General features: G+C 65.2%; 1 protein-coding gene across 2 annotated transcripts; it reads left to right on the plus strand.

The window, feature by feature from the left end:
- Nucleotides 1–1,060: 1,060 nt before the first annotated feature.
- P2RY8 (P2Y receptor family member 8) lies at nt 1,061–16,476 on the plus strand. 2 transcript variants are annotated; one of them, XM_070066770.1, is made up of 2 exons: nt 1,061–1,354; nt 14,515–16,476. In XM_070066770.1, the coding sequence occupies exon 2, from the start codon at nt 14,539–14,541 to the stop codon at nt 15,604–15,606; it is 1,068 nt and encodes a 355-aa protein (XP_069922871.1). In that variant the 5' UTR covers nt 1,061–1,354; nt 14,515–14,538; the 3' UTR covers nt 15,607–16,476. The 2 variants fall into 2 exon arrangements, with proteins under 2 accessions (XP_069922871.1, XP_002724295.2); XM_002724249.5 differs by lacking the exon at nt 1,061–1,354 and adding an exon at nt 11,169–12,048.
- Nucleotides 16,477–16,725: the final 249 nt, after the last annotated feature.

The following is a 16,725-nucleotide window of genomic DNA, read 5'->3' on the forward strand; positions in this document are numbered from 1 at the left end:
AGAGCTGGATCGGAAGTGGAGCAGCTGGGACTCGAACCGACGTCCATATGGGATGCTGTGCTGCAGGCCGGGGCTTTAACCTGCTACGCCACAGCCCCCGGCCCCTGAAACTTGATATCATTGACATCATCTTCACCCCCCGCCCCCGCCAGTGACACAGCTTGGCCGACTCCACCGCGCTCGGTGGTGCCGGGAGGACCGGGAGCAGGTGCCCCGGCCGCGGGACCACCCTGCCCTCTGCACACCGCCCCAGTGGGCCGGCTGCCACGCAGCCACTTGGGCGTTCTCCGCGCACACTCATGTGCCCGCGGCGGCCAGGGCTGGCTCAGGTGAAGCAGGGCTGGGGGCCCGGGCCGGTCTCCACGGGGGCGGCAGGGGCCTAAACGCTGGAGTCCCCATCAGCTGCCTCCCAGGTGCACGCGGCCAGGAAGCGGGGGCGGCAGTGCAGCAGCCAGGACCCCAACCCCCTCTGGTGAGGGGCACAGGTGTCCCAGTGGGGAGCTAACCACTGCACCACACAGCCACCGGCGCTCTCTGGATAGGTGTTTCTCTGTAAAACAGCCCGGGGCCGGCGCTGTGGTGCAGCAGATAAAGCCACCGCCTGCAGTGCTGGCGTCCCATATGAGCACCAGTTGGAGTCCCGGCTGCTCCTCTTCCCATCCAGCTCTCTGCGTGGCCTGGGACAGCAGTGGAGGATGGTCCAAGTGCTTGGGCCCTGCACCCGTGGGAGACCTGGAGGAGGCTCCTGGCTCCTGGCCTCGGATCAGCCCAGCTTTGGCGGTCGCAGCCGTCTGGGGAGAGAACCAGGGGGTGGAGCCCCCCTTGCTCTGCCCCTCAGATCCATGAAGGATCCTTCCAGGAAGTCTGTGTTGCCACCAGACCCCGACGTAACATGAGCTCAGAGGTGCCGCTTTCTGGTCCTCGCGAACCTCCAGAGAGCTTTTTTTTTTTTTTTTTTGAAAAAACATGTTGAAAAACATGCACGAGAGAAATTATGTAAAATCCCCTCCCGTGACCGCTCTACCCCCGCCTCACAGAGGAAAAGAGGAAGGCTGCTGCCTCGGCCGTGGCCGTGCCAGGGCCTCCCGGTTTCGTAACCTTGGTGCCGTCACAGCCTGCAGGTGACAGCGGGCTCACAGCAGCCTGCTGCCTGCCGGGGCCGGGCCTCCGCGGCCATCTGAGCCCCGTGCGGGGTGGGGACAGCCCGGGGAGTGGGGCGCCGACCTCGTCTCCCGTCCCCGTCCAGAGCCTGCTCTGTCTGCCCCGGACGGCAGGGCCCGGGCCCGGCTCTCAGCTGCCCAGACCAGCCCGGCGGGGCCGGCTCTGCCAGGACTGCGCTCTCCCTGCAGCCACCGTGAGTGCGGGGGTCGGGGGAGTGGCGGGCGGGGGAGGTTCCGGCCAGCGTCAGGGCCCTCCTTGGTGAACAGGTGCGGCCTGGCTGCAGGAAGCAGGTTCGGCTGAGCTCACCTGGCGGCGGGCGGTTGGAACTCCGGCACCGGGGAGTCCTTAGCATGTGCTTACGGCGGCACCTGTCTCGGCACGGGGGCTTCGGGGGCTCGAGAGGGCTGAACGGGGGGGGGGGGGGACGTGGGAAAGGACCCTTGTGCAGGTCTGCGGCTGTGGGCCCAGCCAGCCGGCCTGGAGGGGCTCGGCAAACGCGGCCGGCTCTCCCGTCGGCGCCGTCTCGCAGAGCTGCCGGGGGGCCCCCACTTTTGCTTTTGTTTTTTGCTTTGGGGGAGGAGGTGCACCTGTCTGATTTCCTCGGGGCAAACCTGGAGAGCTGAGGACCACTCTTCGCGGCCCTGGGGGCTGAGGGACAGCGCTAGGGGACGTGTGACCATCGCGTGGCTGGGTGCCCGGCCTCAGGCCAGGGCGCTGGGGCCAGGCGCACCGTCCATGTGGAACCGGGACTGTGCTGTCCCCTCAGAGGGTGCCCAGCGTGACACTAGGGTCCTAGTACTCGAGGCAAAGCTTTCACGGCGCCGGACGTGGAACGGTGGCTGGAGACGGCTTTGGTGATTATGTGCAGGTTATCGAGTTGGGTAACGCCGGGCTCCGGGCGGCTTCAGGGCACTGGGGTCCAGGAGACCCGGTCACTCTCTCTCCCCGAGCTTCCGGCCTGCCCTGCCGGTCCTGTCTTCATCCGGGGCTGCAGCTCGTGGCACCCGCTCCTTCATTCATTCAGTCTGCGTGACGGAGGGCGACCTGGCATCCTTCACGCATTCACGCACTGCTCCAGGCCGCGGAGAGCGGCTGAGTGTCCCCCCCCCCGCCCTCCCCGCGCTCGGCCACCCCTGCAGGGACTGCCCCGAGTGTGGCTGGCTCCTTGTCCAGCGCCCTGAGCTCGTCCCCCTGCAGCTCCTGCGTGTGCCCGTCCACTACGTCGTTCCCACGCGGCTCCCGTGTGTCACTCATTCCTCCGGCCGCCGGGGTTGGTGGACAGGGCCCTGCGCACCACCCACCCAGCCCTTCATCCACTCCCGGCCTCACCAAGAGCTACGGTGTCAGTCGCTTGTGCGTGCCCACCCGTCCCCTGCCTCGGACAGCTCCCCCAGAGCAGGTGCAAACGCTCCCCGGCCCATCTGCATAAGTCCACCACACCGTGGTGCAGCGCCGCGTCCCCTGTGGGCACCGGCTCTAGTCCAGGCTGCTCCGCTCCCGACCCAGCTCCCTGCACACGTGTCTGGGAAAGCAGCAGAACATGGCCCAAGCGCCTGAGTCCCTGCCGCTCATGTGGGAGACACGGAAGAAGCTCCTGGCCTTGACCTGGCCCAGCCCTGGCCTTCACAGCCATGTGGGGAGTGAACCAGGGGATGGAAGCCCCCCCGCCTCTGTCTGTCTCTCTCTCTGTGTCTCTCTGTCTCTGTGTCTCTCTGTCTCTCTCTCTGTCTCTGTGTCTGTCTCTGTCTGTCTGTGTGTGTGTCTCTCTCTGCCATCTCTGCTCAGAAAATGCTGGTACTGGGTCCCGTGTGCACCTGCTGCCCCCGCCCATGCGTGTGCCCTCTGGCCCTCCGTGCCTCGGTTTCCCCACGTGGGAAGTGATGGTGATGAGAGCACCGCCTTCCCAGCGAGGTCTGGTGAGAGATGGTTTGTAAAGTGGCCCAGAATGTTCCAGAATGTCCCAAAATATTCGCCGTGGAGAGGCGCAGTATGCGGGCGGCACTGGGGCCGGTGCCGGGTCGGTGCAGAGGGCTGGGGCAGCGCCGCCTGCAGCCCACGCAGGGCAGGGAGGGAGAGCTGGGGTGGCCGCTTGGGCCCTCGGCCGCCGCACGCTGTGGCTTCCCAGCTCCGAGGATGACGTCACCCTGAAGGGGAGACCCCTCTCCTGCCGCACTCGGGCCGTGGTGACCGCAGGCTGCAAAGTGTGGGTGGCCAGCCCAGACACCCAGCCGTGGCCCAGCCGCCGCCCCTGTGGCTGGCAGCTTGGACAAGAACCCCCGGGGGCTGGGCCTGGGGGCTGCTGGGACCTGGCCTGGCCGGGCTCCCTGGGGTGCACGGGAGGCGGGACTGAGAGTTCAAGGCGCAAAGGTCAGCCGTGACGCAGGAAGCGAAACAGAAATCCACCTGCTCTTCCCAGGGCTCCAGCCAGCGGCTGCTTCTGCATCGAGTCGCAACTCACGTCACCCACAATGCACGGTTCTCTTTCTTTCTTTTTCTTTTTTAAGATGTATTTATTTATTTGAGAGGCAGAGTTACAGAGAGAGGGAGAGACAGAGAGAGAGAGAGGTCCTCCACCCGCCGATTCACTCCCCAAATGGCTGCAATGGCCAGAGCTGAGCCGATCCAAAGCCGGGAGCCAGGAGCTTCTTCCGGGTCTCCCACGTGGGTGCAGGGCACAAGGACCTGGGCATCCTCCACTGCTTTCCCAGGTCATAGCAGAGAGCTGGATCGGAAGTGGAGCAGCCGGGACTTGAACTCGCGCCCAAATGGGATGCTGGCACTGCAGGTGGCGACTTTACCTGCTGTGCCACAGTGCCGGCCCCAGAATGCACTGCTCTCAAGGGTACAGCTCAAGGACGCTTGTCACATGCACCCGTCCTGCAGCCATCACCTCTACCTTGTTCCAGAAAATTCTCAGTCCCCAATTCCTCCTCCCGGCCCCTCCCTGTGGGCTTGCCCGTCCCGGACACTTCGGCAAATGCAGTGCCGCCGCCTCGCGGGAGCATCCCGGGATCCCAGGGGTGGCACTGCAGATCTGGGCGGCCCCGTGTGGAACGCTGAGCGGCCGACGGTTCTCCAGCGCGCCTGCGCCCTTGGCCCCAGTTCCCCCCTTTGTTAGCATCTGATTTTTTTTTTTTTTCAAATTTTCATTCATTTGCAAGGTAGAGAGACAGAGCGAGAGCCTCCATCTGTGGTTCACTCCCAAAACAACCGAGCTGGGCTGGAGCTGGGAGCAGGGAAATCCATCCCGGTCCCCGGCATGGGAGGCTGGGACCCGTCTTCTACACGATGGTTACATGCAAATAACACGTGACACGTGTCGTCCTGTGTGCTGTAAACTAGACATGGAGCGGTTTATTTGTCCGTGTAGCCTAAGGTGACAGACGAGAAGCAAACGTTGGTAAAATGCCATTGGCTGTAACGTGGAGACGTGACCGGAACACGTGTGGAGACTGGCCAAGACAGTGCATGCTTGTTTACTCGTGTATTTATTTGAGCGACAGACAGAGCTCCCGTGTGCTGGCTCAGCCGCTGACTGCCCACGGAGGCCGGGTCTTGCTGGTCCCCAAGTCTGGGACCTGAGCCCCAGCCCCTCCTGTCTCCCTGGGCTGCAGACCCTCGGCTCTCCCTGTCGCCCACGGCAAATGGGAAACGCCCACGGCGCTGTGTGTCGAATCCGCCATCGGGTACCTGTCAATCACTTGTATCCACGCACGCGCCCATCCGTTTCTACCTGCCTGTCACATCCAGCCAAGTATGTACCCACCTTTCCACCTCTCTCCTGGATGGCCCTCGGACCTGTCCATCAATTTCTCTCAATCTCATCTGCCCGCCCACCAACCACCCATCCCCAGGCGTCCAGACAGTCAGTCTAATCTACCCACCGGTTATCCATCAGGTACCTCCTGCCTGTGGACGCCTCTGCCCGCCCATCCCCCGCTTAGCATCTCTGTCGCCCACCTACACCGACCCTGCCCAGTCAGCCCACGCGTCCGTCACCCGCCTGTCTCTCGCAGTAATCAAGCACACGCGTGTAGAGAAGGGTGTGTGTAGTTAGAAGGTTATTCTGGCGCCAACGTTTCGAGAGCCCACGCGTGGTTTTCCCACAACACGTTTCCCAGGAACCGGTTGTGTGTGCGCGTGTATGCACACGTATGCACACGTATGCACACGCAGGGTTTTTCCTTGGGGACATCCCACCGCCCGCTCCTGTATCACAGGCTCGGGGCGACGCTCGTCTCCTGCCCTGCTGAGACGCCGGCCCACTTCTCCCCTCCCATCAGCTCTCTCCCGGAGCCGCCGCGCGCACACGCGTGTGTGTGTGTGTGTGTGTGTGAGTGTGTGTGAGTGTGTGTGAGTGTGGGGGCGGGGGTGTTCCGACCCCACGCCGACCTCCTGTACTCACCAAATGTCCCTGGGCCAAGCGCCGCTGATGTCAGACCCAACCACGGCTGTGAGAGTTGTAGGCTTGGAGCTCGTGGCCCCCAAAATAGGTCCGAGCCCCGAGCCCTGAGCCCCAGAGCCTCAGCTGGAAACAGGACCGGGTGCCGTTAGGGAGGGGCCTTGAGGTGAGGGAGCCCTAAGTGCATGGCGGCGCCCACAAACTCAGGCACAGAGGGGAGCCACGTCAAGACAGGCAGAGACGGCGGTGACTCGGCCGCGGGCCAAGGACGCCCGGAGCCCCGGGAGCCCCGGGAGCCGGGGAGGCAGGAAGGAGCCGCCCTTGGAGCCTGCGGCGCCTGCACCTCAGCCCTCGGCTCCCGGGGCTGGGACAGCATTTACTTCTTTCGTTTCTCGTCACCCGGCTTGGAGCGATGAGTCACGGCATCCCCGGGGCGGGGACCCGCGCTGAGCCTTTCCCCTCCCCTCCGTGGCCACGGGCACGCAGCGAGAGCCTCCCTCCTCCCCGTGGGGCCGCACCCGGGGGCTGTTCCTGTGCAGCCCTGCGCCCCACCTCGCTGGCGTGATCTGAGAAGTCTGGAGCGGCCCTGCCCTCGGGGGTCCGGCGCCGCCCTGTCCCTGTTCCAGGCCCCATCCTCACGGGGTGGCTCCAGGCTGTTTCTCTGACCCTGCCCGAATCTCACCCCAGTGACCCGGAATCACCCCTCCTCGAGGTGATTCTCCTGGGGGGGGGGGGATGAGGATGCTAAGGGCCCCGGAAGCACCTACGTTTCCACGGCAACACAGACAGCAGCCCGTGGACCTGGGCGGGGTGCGGCTCCCCGCTGCCCGGTCTCAGCAGTGGCGGGAGCGCCATTGCCAGCGCCGGCAGAAACACGGCGGCAAGAGGCGCCTGCGGAGGACTGAGCAGTCCTGAAATGCATCCGCAGTCTTTCGCCGGGCCCGCTCGCCGCGAGGGTGCCGTGTGCACACCTGGCTTCCCAGATTCCCCCCGGGCGCCCCTGGGGGGCCCCTCACTTCTTCCCGAGGGAGCGACTCTGCTCTCAGCAGCCAACACACCAGCCCGATTCCTCCGTCTTGCACAGGACGCGGGGTCGACCCCCGGTGGCAAGGAAAGCCACGAGCCTGCTGGGAGAGGTCATGGCCCAGCTCCGGCTCTCGACGCGGGCCTGGGCCCGCCCCTCTGTCTTCTCTGTGACGCAGCCCCAACTCTGCGTCTCTGTGGGCCCTCACCTTCCCATGTCCACCTGCACCCAGCGCCGTCTCAGTCCACGGCTGCGGGGCCACAGCTGGCGACGGCTTCACGCTGGCAGAGTCCCGGGTGGCCCAGGGACGGGCAACGCGTGTCTCCTGGGCCCCTCTTGTGCTAAAGCCACCAGAATCCAATCAACCTGATGACCTTACTTGACACCCCCCCCCCCCCGCTTCCCCAGGGTCCACAGGTCGCACCCTGGAGAGCGCCGGGAGGGTGACATAACCCTAACCCTGACCCTGACCCTGAACCTGACCCTGACCCTAACCCTGACCCTGACCCTAACCCTAACCCTGACCCTAACCCTAACCCTGACCCTGACCCTGACCCTGACCCTGACCCTGACCCTAACCCTAACCCTAACCCTGACCCTAACCCTGACCCTGACCCTGACCCTGACCCTAACCCTAACCCGCACAGGACACGTGGGCCGCACCTGCGCACCGCCTGACCTCTACAAAAACGCGCGTCTGATGCTCTAGCCGGGCACCGCGTGGAAGCGCATCGCCTTGTGGTTTTGATGAAGGGCAAGAGAGACAAGCACACACGCGGGTGTAGAGTTCTCCCCGGCCGCGTCTCCCGGCGCGTGGGACCTGGGGAGCTGTGCCTGCGTCCCGGCTCTGGCTGAGGGCAGAACAGAGGGTCCGGCGCCCGCATTTGCTTTGGAAACAGCTGAGTGCACAGAGCTGTCCAGCGCCGGGACGGAGCGCATCTCTGTGCTCCCGGAACCTTGGAGAGACCTCGCCTGAACCAGGTGGCAGCTTTAACACCGCCGCGCAGGAGACACCGAGACCGTCACGCTCCGGCGCTGGGGGTCTGGGTTAAGTGAGCGAGCGAGGGCCATGCCACCGCGGCTCAAGTTTAAGCTCCCTCAGGCTTAAGGCGGGGGCGACACGGCTCCTCCCGGCTCCTCCCGGCTCCTCCCGGCTCCACCTGGTTCCTTGCACTGATTTTCCATGGCTGGAAAAGGAACGAGGTGGAACCTAAGTGTGTATGTGCCTGGAAGGCGGCGCTAACAGGGCTTCAGGAAGGGTGGCTTCCCGGAGCAGCAGTGTGAGAAGCCTGCCCTGCAGCCCACTCCTCTCTCCCTGGGCAGTGCAAATATGCAAATCTATAGGCCCCCACCCCGACTCCCATTCACCCACGACAAGGCTCCGGCGGAATGTTCCAGAACCGTTGGCAATCGGCTCGGGATGGGGGATGTGGTTGAATTGCACAACACACCCGGCTCGGCCACTTCTTCCCGGCAGCTCACAGAATGACTTCATGGTAATCAGCCCGCGCCGCCGCCCGTGGCTTCCTGCCCGGCAGCCCCGCGGGCTCGGGCTGCTTCTGCCGGGAGAACAGCCGCAGATGAAAAACCCTGCTGCCTCCGGGGCGCCCGGCTTCTGACTCGTGCGGAACCCACCCCAGTGCTGACGGCGCCGCACCTCAAGGCGCAGAAATCAAAGACAACGGAACCCGGCTGCTGTCCTGGGGCGGGCAGAGCCAAGCAGGCACGGTCTGCACAGACGGCTGCATGCAAATGGCCCCGCCAGACCGCGCGGACTGCGCCAGCTCGGGCGGGACGGGGGAGGTGGGAGCGTCTCGCTGCACCTGTGCTTTGTCAGGGAGCGAGGAGGCAGACGGCGGTGGGGTCTCGGCTTTGCCCCGTGGCGCGCTCGCCTCTCCACCGCGTCTCCTTTCTGGCGTGGGTTTGTGGAGGTCTCCGACCCTCTGCCACCGAGGGGGGCTGCTTCTCTTTGGCGTGGAGTTAACCGTTCCTGGTGCCTTTCGGATCCCCGTCCTTTATCAAGTGTCTTCTACAGCCAGCTCATTCCTTCGTCAAGGTCTCTCGTAGAGGTGGGGTGGTTGATTTTTTTTAAAGATTTTATTTATTTATCTGAGAGGCAGAATTACAGAGAGAAGGAGAGACAGAGACAGAGAGGTCGTCCTCCCGCTGGTTCACTCCCTGGATGGCCCCAGCGGCCGGAGCCGAGCTGATCCGCAGCCGGGAGCCAGGAGCTCCACCCGGGTCTCCCCCGCGGGTGCAGGGCCCAGGACTTGGGCCGTCTGCTGCTGCTTTCTCAGGCCAATAGCGGGGAGCTGGATCAGAAGTGGAGCAGCCGGGACTAGAACCGGTGCCCATACAGGATGCCGGCGCTGCAGACTGGGGCTTTACCCGCTGTGCCACGGCGCCGGCCCCAGGAACCTGGGCCTCGTGTGCCAAGTCCTTCCACTCAGCTGTGGCACAGTCGTGCTTTCTTGGATTTTTTATTCAAAAATTTGTTGACTTACATATAGTGGACAAATTCCGTGTGTTTCCAACACACAGGTTGAAGAGTGTGGGGTACTCCCCACCCCACTCCTGTCTAAATTTTTCTTTTACTCTTACAAGGCCAGCCTCTCCGTCTTGTATCAGGCAGCTCAGCCGCCAGCAAGTGGAGGGACCGCGGCTCCTGCCGGGCACAGACCAGGGCTGTGGCAATCCTCAGCACTCTGCCTGGCTGTCTCTCGTCTACACCGCATGGCGTGTGTGTCCTGTGTGTCCATTCTTCCTGTCCACGGAGTCCACGGGGGGAGACTTCTGGGGCTGCCCGGGGCTGCCACGACACGTGTCCGCCCGCTGGGCGGCGTGGACAGGACTGTGTCCTCTCAGCTCTGGAGACCCAGTGTAGGCGCGAGGTCCAAGCGCGCCGGGGAGGGACACCTCCTGGCTCCTCGTGGCTTTCCGTAGCCGCGGGCAGCATCCACACACCCATCCGGGCGCCTCCACACGTGCCGCTGCGGCCCCCGGCCTTCGCCCCGTGCCCAAACCCCTCGTCCCAAACACACGGCAGTCCGCTCAGAGGGGCCCGTCCCACTCCGAATGGCCTCACTGTAGCTAGATCGGAGGTGGGGCAGCCGGGACTCGAACCCGTGCCCGCGTGGGACGCCGGCCCCTCCCGTGGCCAGTGACTGGCTCAGAGACATACTTCCAGCCATCAGGAAACGGGCTGAGATTTGCGCACCCCGAGTTTGAGGAAGACGCGAGTCAGCCCACCACCACCAGCGAGGTCTCCCCGGCGCCGCGAGCTGCCCACGTGGACGGGAAGACCCGGCAGAGCCTCCTCTGGGCAGGCCTCCCCGGCCCCACGACTGGGTCACAGACTTCCCCGGGCCAGCCTCAGCTGCGCTTGGCCAGAGGCCGGGCGAGATTCTCGGGTTCTGAGAGAAGGGAGGGGCTTCGTGCTCTGCCTTGGCAGGCTGGGCTCTCATGGGGCACGTGTCCCCAGGAATGTCCCCAGCCCCGTGGGCACGTGGCTGAGGCCGGACGTCTCAGCTCAGACGTCGGTGGAGCAGAGCGAGGGTCCGGGGGCGCTGCTACCCTGGTGGGGGGGGCGGGGGGACCTGAGGACAAGCCAGCCCTGACGGCTTCCCCCAGTAGAGTTCTCCTGTCTCGATGTTGGAGCCTCGGGGGCTCGGACGAGCTCTGGGGAACAGTCCCCGCGGGCAACGGCGGGGGCCGAGCGGGCTCCTCAGACCAGAGCTCCGTGCCTAATCCTCAGGCCTGCGCGGGGCGACTTGTGTGCAAACAGGGTCTTTGCAGGTGTCACTAGGGAGGGTCTTTTTAAAAAGATTGATTTATTTATTTATTTGAAAGTCAGAGTTACAGAGAGAGAGAGAGAGAGAGAGAGAGAGAGAGAGAGGTCCTCCATCCTCTGGTTCACTCCCCAGATGGCCACATGGCCAGAGCTTAGCCAATCTGAAGCCAGGAGCCAGGAGCTCCATCCGGGTCTCCCACGCGTGTGCAGGGGCCCAAGGACTTGGCCATCCTCCACTGCCTTCCCGGGCCACAGCAGAGAGCTGGATGGGAAGTGGAGCAGCCGGGACTGCTGACGTGGGTGAGGCCAGGGGAAGACACCAGATTACACGCTTTCCACGGGTGAGAGCATACGGCGCGTAGACTGCACCTCAGTAGAGCTGTTTTTTAAGATGTCGGTGGGGAGAGGCTTGGTGGCCCCCGGGGCAGGGGCGGCCCCCGTTTCCGGGCTGGTTGCGCTGAGGCTGGCGTGACTGCTCCCCCTCGGGGACCGTCTGCGGCGGCCGAGCGCCTGCCCGTGCTCTGCCACCTTGCTCCAGGCAGCTGGGTGTCCATGCCATTCCCTGAGCCACACCTGCTGGTGCAGCGTCGATCGAAGCCGGCTCCAGCCGCCGCTGGGAGCAGCCGCCACGCCCACTTTGGACCACTTCCATCCCGCCGCCTGCCTCGTTGGGGCCCTAACCACAACACCTCCTGTTTCCGGGACCTGGCAGCTGGCCGTTAGAGGTCCTTTCTCAGCAGATTAGCGGCAGCCGCAGCGCCCGCGGGCGGGCTGTCCCGGCCATAGATGCCCCAGGCCGCCGTGGGCCGCCCACAGGGCACAGGTGTCTGCAGAGCCCAGGGCGCTCTGGCGAGGCAGAGGGGCCTCCCGCTGGGTCCCAGGCGGGTGCTGATGCACACGGCAGCCAGCCAGGCGGAGCTGATGCGCGGGCAGGCTGAGGGGGACTGGGACGCGGGCCAGGGACTCTGCACCCATTTCTGCCTTGCCGGGTGCAGCAACTGTCGCCAGCCTCAACGGTGCGTGGCATTCAAATGTGCCTGGCAGTGAGCCATCTGCAGGGCCACAGCAGCCGGCACAGCACAGCACAGAGCAGCAATGAGACTCCCCCGACGCCGCCCGAGCCCTGGACAAGGGTGGTTTCCTTACACGTCCGTCTGTCCCGTGCCGTGCCGTTGCCGCGGCGTGCTCACCCCCTCTTCTTGCCCCCAGCGTGCTGTGAGCAGGAACGAGGTGTCTCTGTGCCGGCCAGGTGTCTACCTCTCCTCCTGGGCTGGGAGTGGCCGACTCGCTGTGGCAGCCCCGCCTGGGCGTTGCCGGAGCTGAGCGTCTCACCCTCAAACTGCAACTCGGGGGAGTCTAAAATTAGCCGGAGGAAGCTGCAGCAGCGCAGACAGCAGGTGCTTAGACCGAGGCAGCGCTCGGCACGGACGGAAGCGGGAGTCCGACCTAGGCGCTCTGGGAGGCCGCGTCGGGGCCGCCTGGCCCCTGGGCGGGCGTTCCTGCCGACCCATGCCTTGGCTGGGCTGCTCCTGTGACGCGGCTGGGGCGGCCGGAGGGGCCGTGGGACGGCACCAGGTTCCAGGCAGCAGCGCGGGCTTCTGCCTGCGGCGCAGAGCGAGCCGGATGTGAGGCCGCCGCGAGCTCGGGCTGGGCAGTGGACAACGGGTCCAGGTGAGTCTCCAGGACCCCCGGGACTGTGTGCCCATCCGCGTCTGGGCACCCATCTCTGCAGAGCCAGACGTGCAGGGAGGAGCGTCGCCTCAGGCACCTGCAGAACAGCCACAGCCCAGGCGGGATCCAGAGTGATCCAGCGATCCAGCGAGACAGATCCAACGGTCTGATGGGGGATCTGGTGATCCAGCGAGGGATCCAGGGATCCAGTGAGAGAGACCCAGGGATCCCATGACCTGGTGGGTCAGTGAGGGTTCCAGGGATCTGGCAATCCAATGAGAGAGATCCAATGATCTGACAGGGGATCAAGAGATCCAGTGAGAGAGATCCAGTGATTCCACGATCCAGTGATCCAGCAAGGGATCCAGTGACCCTGCCTGTGGAAGAGCAAGGCCACAGGCCCACCACACAGCTGGAAGGGAGGTCCAGGTGCACACTGACCTGGGCCCCATCCCACAATTCTCTGAGCTCCCATCAGCCCAGCCCTGGCTATGGCTGCACCGCAGGGACCAGAGCGACAGGGCTGTCTGCCAGCCACATGTCTGAGCTGTGTGATGAGGACGGTCCACACTGGCTCTGTGCTCTCCTACGTGTTCTGAGCCGTGTGATGGGGGCGGGCCACACTGGTTCCATGCTCCATGGCGTGTTCTGAGCCATGTGATGGGGGCGGGCCACACTAGCTCTGTGCTCCTTGGCGTGTTCTGAGTCGTGTGATGGGGGCGGGCCACACTAGCTCTGTGCTCCATGGCGTGTTCTGAGCCATGTGATGGGACGGTCCACACTGGCTCTGTGCTCCTTGGCGTGTTCTGAGCCGTGTGATGGGGGCGGGCTACACTGGCTCTGTGCTCCTTGGCGTGTTCTGAGCCGTGTGATGGGGGCGGGCCACACTAGCTCTGTGCTCCTTGGCATGTTCTGAGCCGTATGATGGGGGCGGGCTACACTAGCTCTGTGCTCCTTGGCGTGTTCTGAGCCGTGTGATGGGGGCGGGCCACACTGGTTCTCTGTGCTCCATGGCGTGTTCTGAGCCGTGTGATGGGGGCGGGCCACACTAGCTCTGTGCTCCTTGGCATGTTCTGAGCCGTATGATGGGGGCGGGCTACACTAGCTCTGTGCTCCTTGGCGTGTTCTGAGCCGTGTGATGGGGGCGGGCCACACTGGTTCTCTGTGCTCCATGGCGTGTTCTGAGCCGTGTGATGGGGGCGGGCCACACTGGCTCTGTGCTCCTTGGCGTGTTCTGAGCCGTGTGATGGGGGCGGGCCACACTGGCTCTGTGCTCCTTGGCGTGTTCTGAGCCGTGTGATGGGGGCGGGCCACACTGGCTCTGTGCTCCTTGGCGTGTTCTGAGCCATGTGATGGGACGGTCCACACTGGCTCTGTGCTCCTTGGCGTGTTCTGAGCCATGTGATGGGGGCGGGCCACACTGGCTCTGTGCTCCTTGGCGTGTTCTGAGCCGTGTGATGGGGGCGGGCCACACTAGCTCTGTGCTCCTTGGCATGTCTGAGCCGTGTGATGAGGACAGTCCACACTGGCTCTGTGCTCTCCTACGTGTTCTGAGCCGTGTGATGGGGGCGGGCCACACTAGCTCTGTGCTCCTTGGCGTGTTCTGAGTCGTGTGATGGGGGCGGGCCACACTAGCTCTGTGCTCCATGGCGTGTTCTGAGCCGTGTGATGGGGGCGGGCCACACTGGTTCTCTGTGCTCTCCCGCGTGTTCTGAGCCGTGTGATGGGGGCGGGCCACACTAGCTCTGTGCTCCTTGGCGTGTTCTGAGCCGTGTGATGGGGGCGGGCCACACTGGCTCTGTGCTCCATGGCGTGTTCTGAGCCGTGTGATGGGGGCGGGCCACACTGGTTCCATGCTTCATGGCGTGTTCTGAGCCGTGTGATGGGGGCGGGCCACACTGGCTCTGTGCTCCTTGGCGTGTTCTGAGCCGTGTGATGGGGGCGGGCCACACTAGCTCTGTGCTCCTTGGCGTGTTCTGAGCCGTGTGATGGGGGCGGGCCACACTGGCTCTGTGCTCCTTGGCGTGTTCTGAGCCGTGTGATGGGGGCGGGCCACACTGGCTCTGTGCTCCTTGGCGTGTTCTGAGCCGTGTGATGGGGGCGGGCCACACTGGCTCTGTGCTCCTTGGCGTGTTCTGAGCCGTGTGATGGGGGCGGGCCACACTGGCTCTGTGCTCCTTGGCGTGTTCTGAGCCGTGTGATGGGGGCGGGCCACACTGGCTCTGTGCTCCTTGGCGTGTTCTGAGTCGTGTGATGGGGGCGGGCCACACTGGTTCCATGCTCCATGGCGTGTTCTGAGTCGTGTGATGGGACGGTCCACACTGGTTCTCTGTGCTCTCCCGCGTGCTCTGGGGTGGGCAGGGAGCTGACGGCCACCTCTCCTAGTCCCCCAGGACTTCTGGAATCTGACCCCGACCCCTCCTCGGCCGCCCGTCACTCACCCGCACGCCCCTCCTTCTCTTGCAGCCGCGCCCCAGTTCCCTGAGCGCCATGGAGATGCTGATGATGGACAGGAACGCGTCCGGGCCGGACAACACCACGCTGCTCATGCTGCGCAACCCGGCCATCGCCGTGGCCCTGCCGGCCGTGTACTCGCTGGTGGCCGTGGTCAGCATCCCGGGCAACCTGCTGTCCCTGTGGGTGCTGGCCCGCCACATCGGGCCCAAGTCGCCCTCGGCCATCTTCATGATCAACCTGAGCGTCACGGACCTCATGCTGGCCGCGGTGCTGCCATTCCAGATCTTCTACCACTGCAACCGGCACCACTGGGTGTTCGGCCGGCGGCTCTGCAACGTGGTCACCGTGGCCTTCTACGCCAACATGTACTCCAGCATCCTCACCATGGCCTGCCTCAGCGTGGACCGCTTCCTGGGCGTGGTGCACCCGCTGGCCTCGGCGCCCTGGCGCCGCCGCCGCTACGCCGTGGCCGCCTGCGCCGGCACGTGGCTGCTGCTGCTGGTCGCGCTGTCCCCGCTGGCCCGCACCGACCTCACCTACACCGTGGACGCGCTGGGCATCGTGACCTGCTTCGACGTGCTGCCGTGGACCATGCTGCCCAGCGTGGCCATGTGGGCCGTCTTCCTCTTCTCCATCTTCGTCCTGCTCTTCCTCGTCCCCTTCGTGGTCACCGTGGCCTGCTACGCGGCCACCATCCGCACGCTGCTGCGGGCGGCCGAGGCGCACGGCCGGGACCGGCGACGCCGCGCGGTGCGCCTGGCCGCCGTGGTGCTGCTGGCCTTCGTCACCTGCTTCGCGCCCAACAACTTCGTGCTGCTGGCGCACATGGTGAGCCGCCTGTTCTTCGGCGCCGGCTACTACCACGTGTACAAGCTCACACTCTGCCTCAGCTGCTTGAACAACTGCCTGGACCCCTTCGTCTACTACTTCGCCTCCCGCGAGTTCCAGCGGCGCCTGCGCGGCTACCTGCACCGCTGCCGGCCGCCGGGCAGCCGCCAGGACACGCTCGGGGACAGCCGCGTCTCCGCCCACACGCTGTCCTCGGCGCGCTCCCCCGCGGCCAGCCGGCCCTGCCTCGAGAGACGGCAGAGCGAGCTCTGACCCCCGGCCGGGACCGGCGGTGGGGGGGGCACCCAGCCTCCTGCAGCGGCCGGAGAGGCGGAAGCAAGGGGAAGTGGACGGGTCGCATGCTGGTGTTCTCTGGGCCGTGGTGACAGCGGCGCCCACCCAGGGGCTCCCAGAGGGCAGGACACGTCTCCGCCCTCCCAGCCCAGCCGGGTCTGCGGTCGGGCTCCTGAAACCCCGCCAGCGAGCCCAGCGTCTCCGGCTGGGGACTGCGCCTTGCGGTCAGCAGCAGGCCCTGGTGTTGGGGGCCAGCAGCACCTCCTGCGCCCCGTCTCCGGCTCTGGTCCCCGCAGCACGGGGTGCAGGAACCTGTACGTTGTCGCTGTGTCATGCTGGCCGTGGCGACGTCGGAACAGCGATGTAGGGCGCTGGACCCCAGGTGACTCAGGAAAGGCGCCGTGGCAGCCATGCCCGGGGGCGTGGGGAGCGTCTGCCCAGCCTGGCTTGGGGGGAAGGGGCCACCGAGACCCCGGGCCATGACGAGGCCCTTCCGACCTCTGAGATCCATCTTGGGAAGCAGTGGGGCTCCCACGTGTGCGGCTCGCAGGGGGCTCCCAGGCTCCCGGCTACGTAGATACATAGAGATACACAGATGCATAGAGAGAGATACATAACCCACCTGGGGCTGGCTTCCTGGCTCCCTCGAGAGACAGACACAGTGCTGAAGGCCGCAGGGGACAGACCAGGAAGCCAGGACCGTGGGGACCTCTGCTGCGATGGATTCTGGGTAGCCTGCTCCGGCCTCCTGCAGGGTGGGAACATGTATGGGGCTGTGAGAGCCACTGGGCCACCCCACGTGTGCGCCTGTGCCTGTCCTTATTGATTAGAAATAAATACAGAGAAGCATTGTCACGCGTGACTGGTGCCGGTTCTGGGTCCCGTGTACCGAGAACCTGCGGCAGGCCTGACTGGGGGACCGGCGCTTTGCAAAGGGGATGAAGCCACAGCCAAGGCCACCGGGAGCTGGGGAGGCGGGAAGGGCCCCGCCCACACCTGGACCCCAGAGCCGGCAGGGGATGGACGCCGCCACCAGAAAAGCACCCGCCCCCCGCCCCTGCGCTTCCGCCTGTGCCGCTGGCTCCTGGGCGGGGGATG

Source organism: Oryctolagus cuniculus, chromosome 1 (assembly GCF_964237555.1).
Source record: "Oryctolagus cuniculus chromosome 1, mOryCun1.1, whole genome shotgun sequence".
Classification (NCBI taxonomy): Eukaryota; Metazoa; Chordata; class Mammalia; order Lagomorpha; family Leporidae; genus Oryctolagus; species Oryctolagus cuniculus.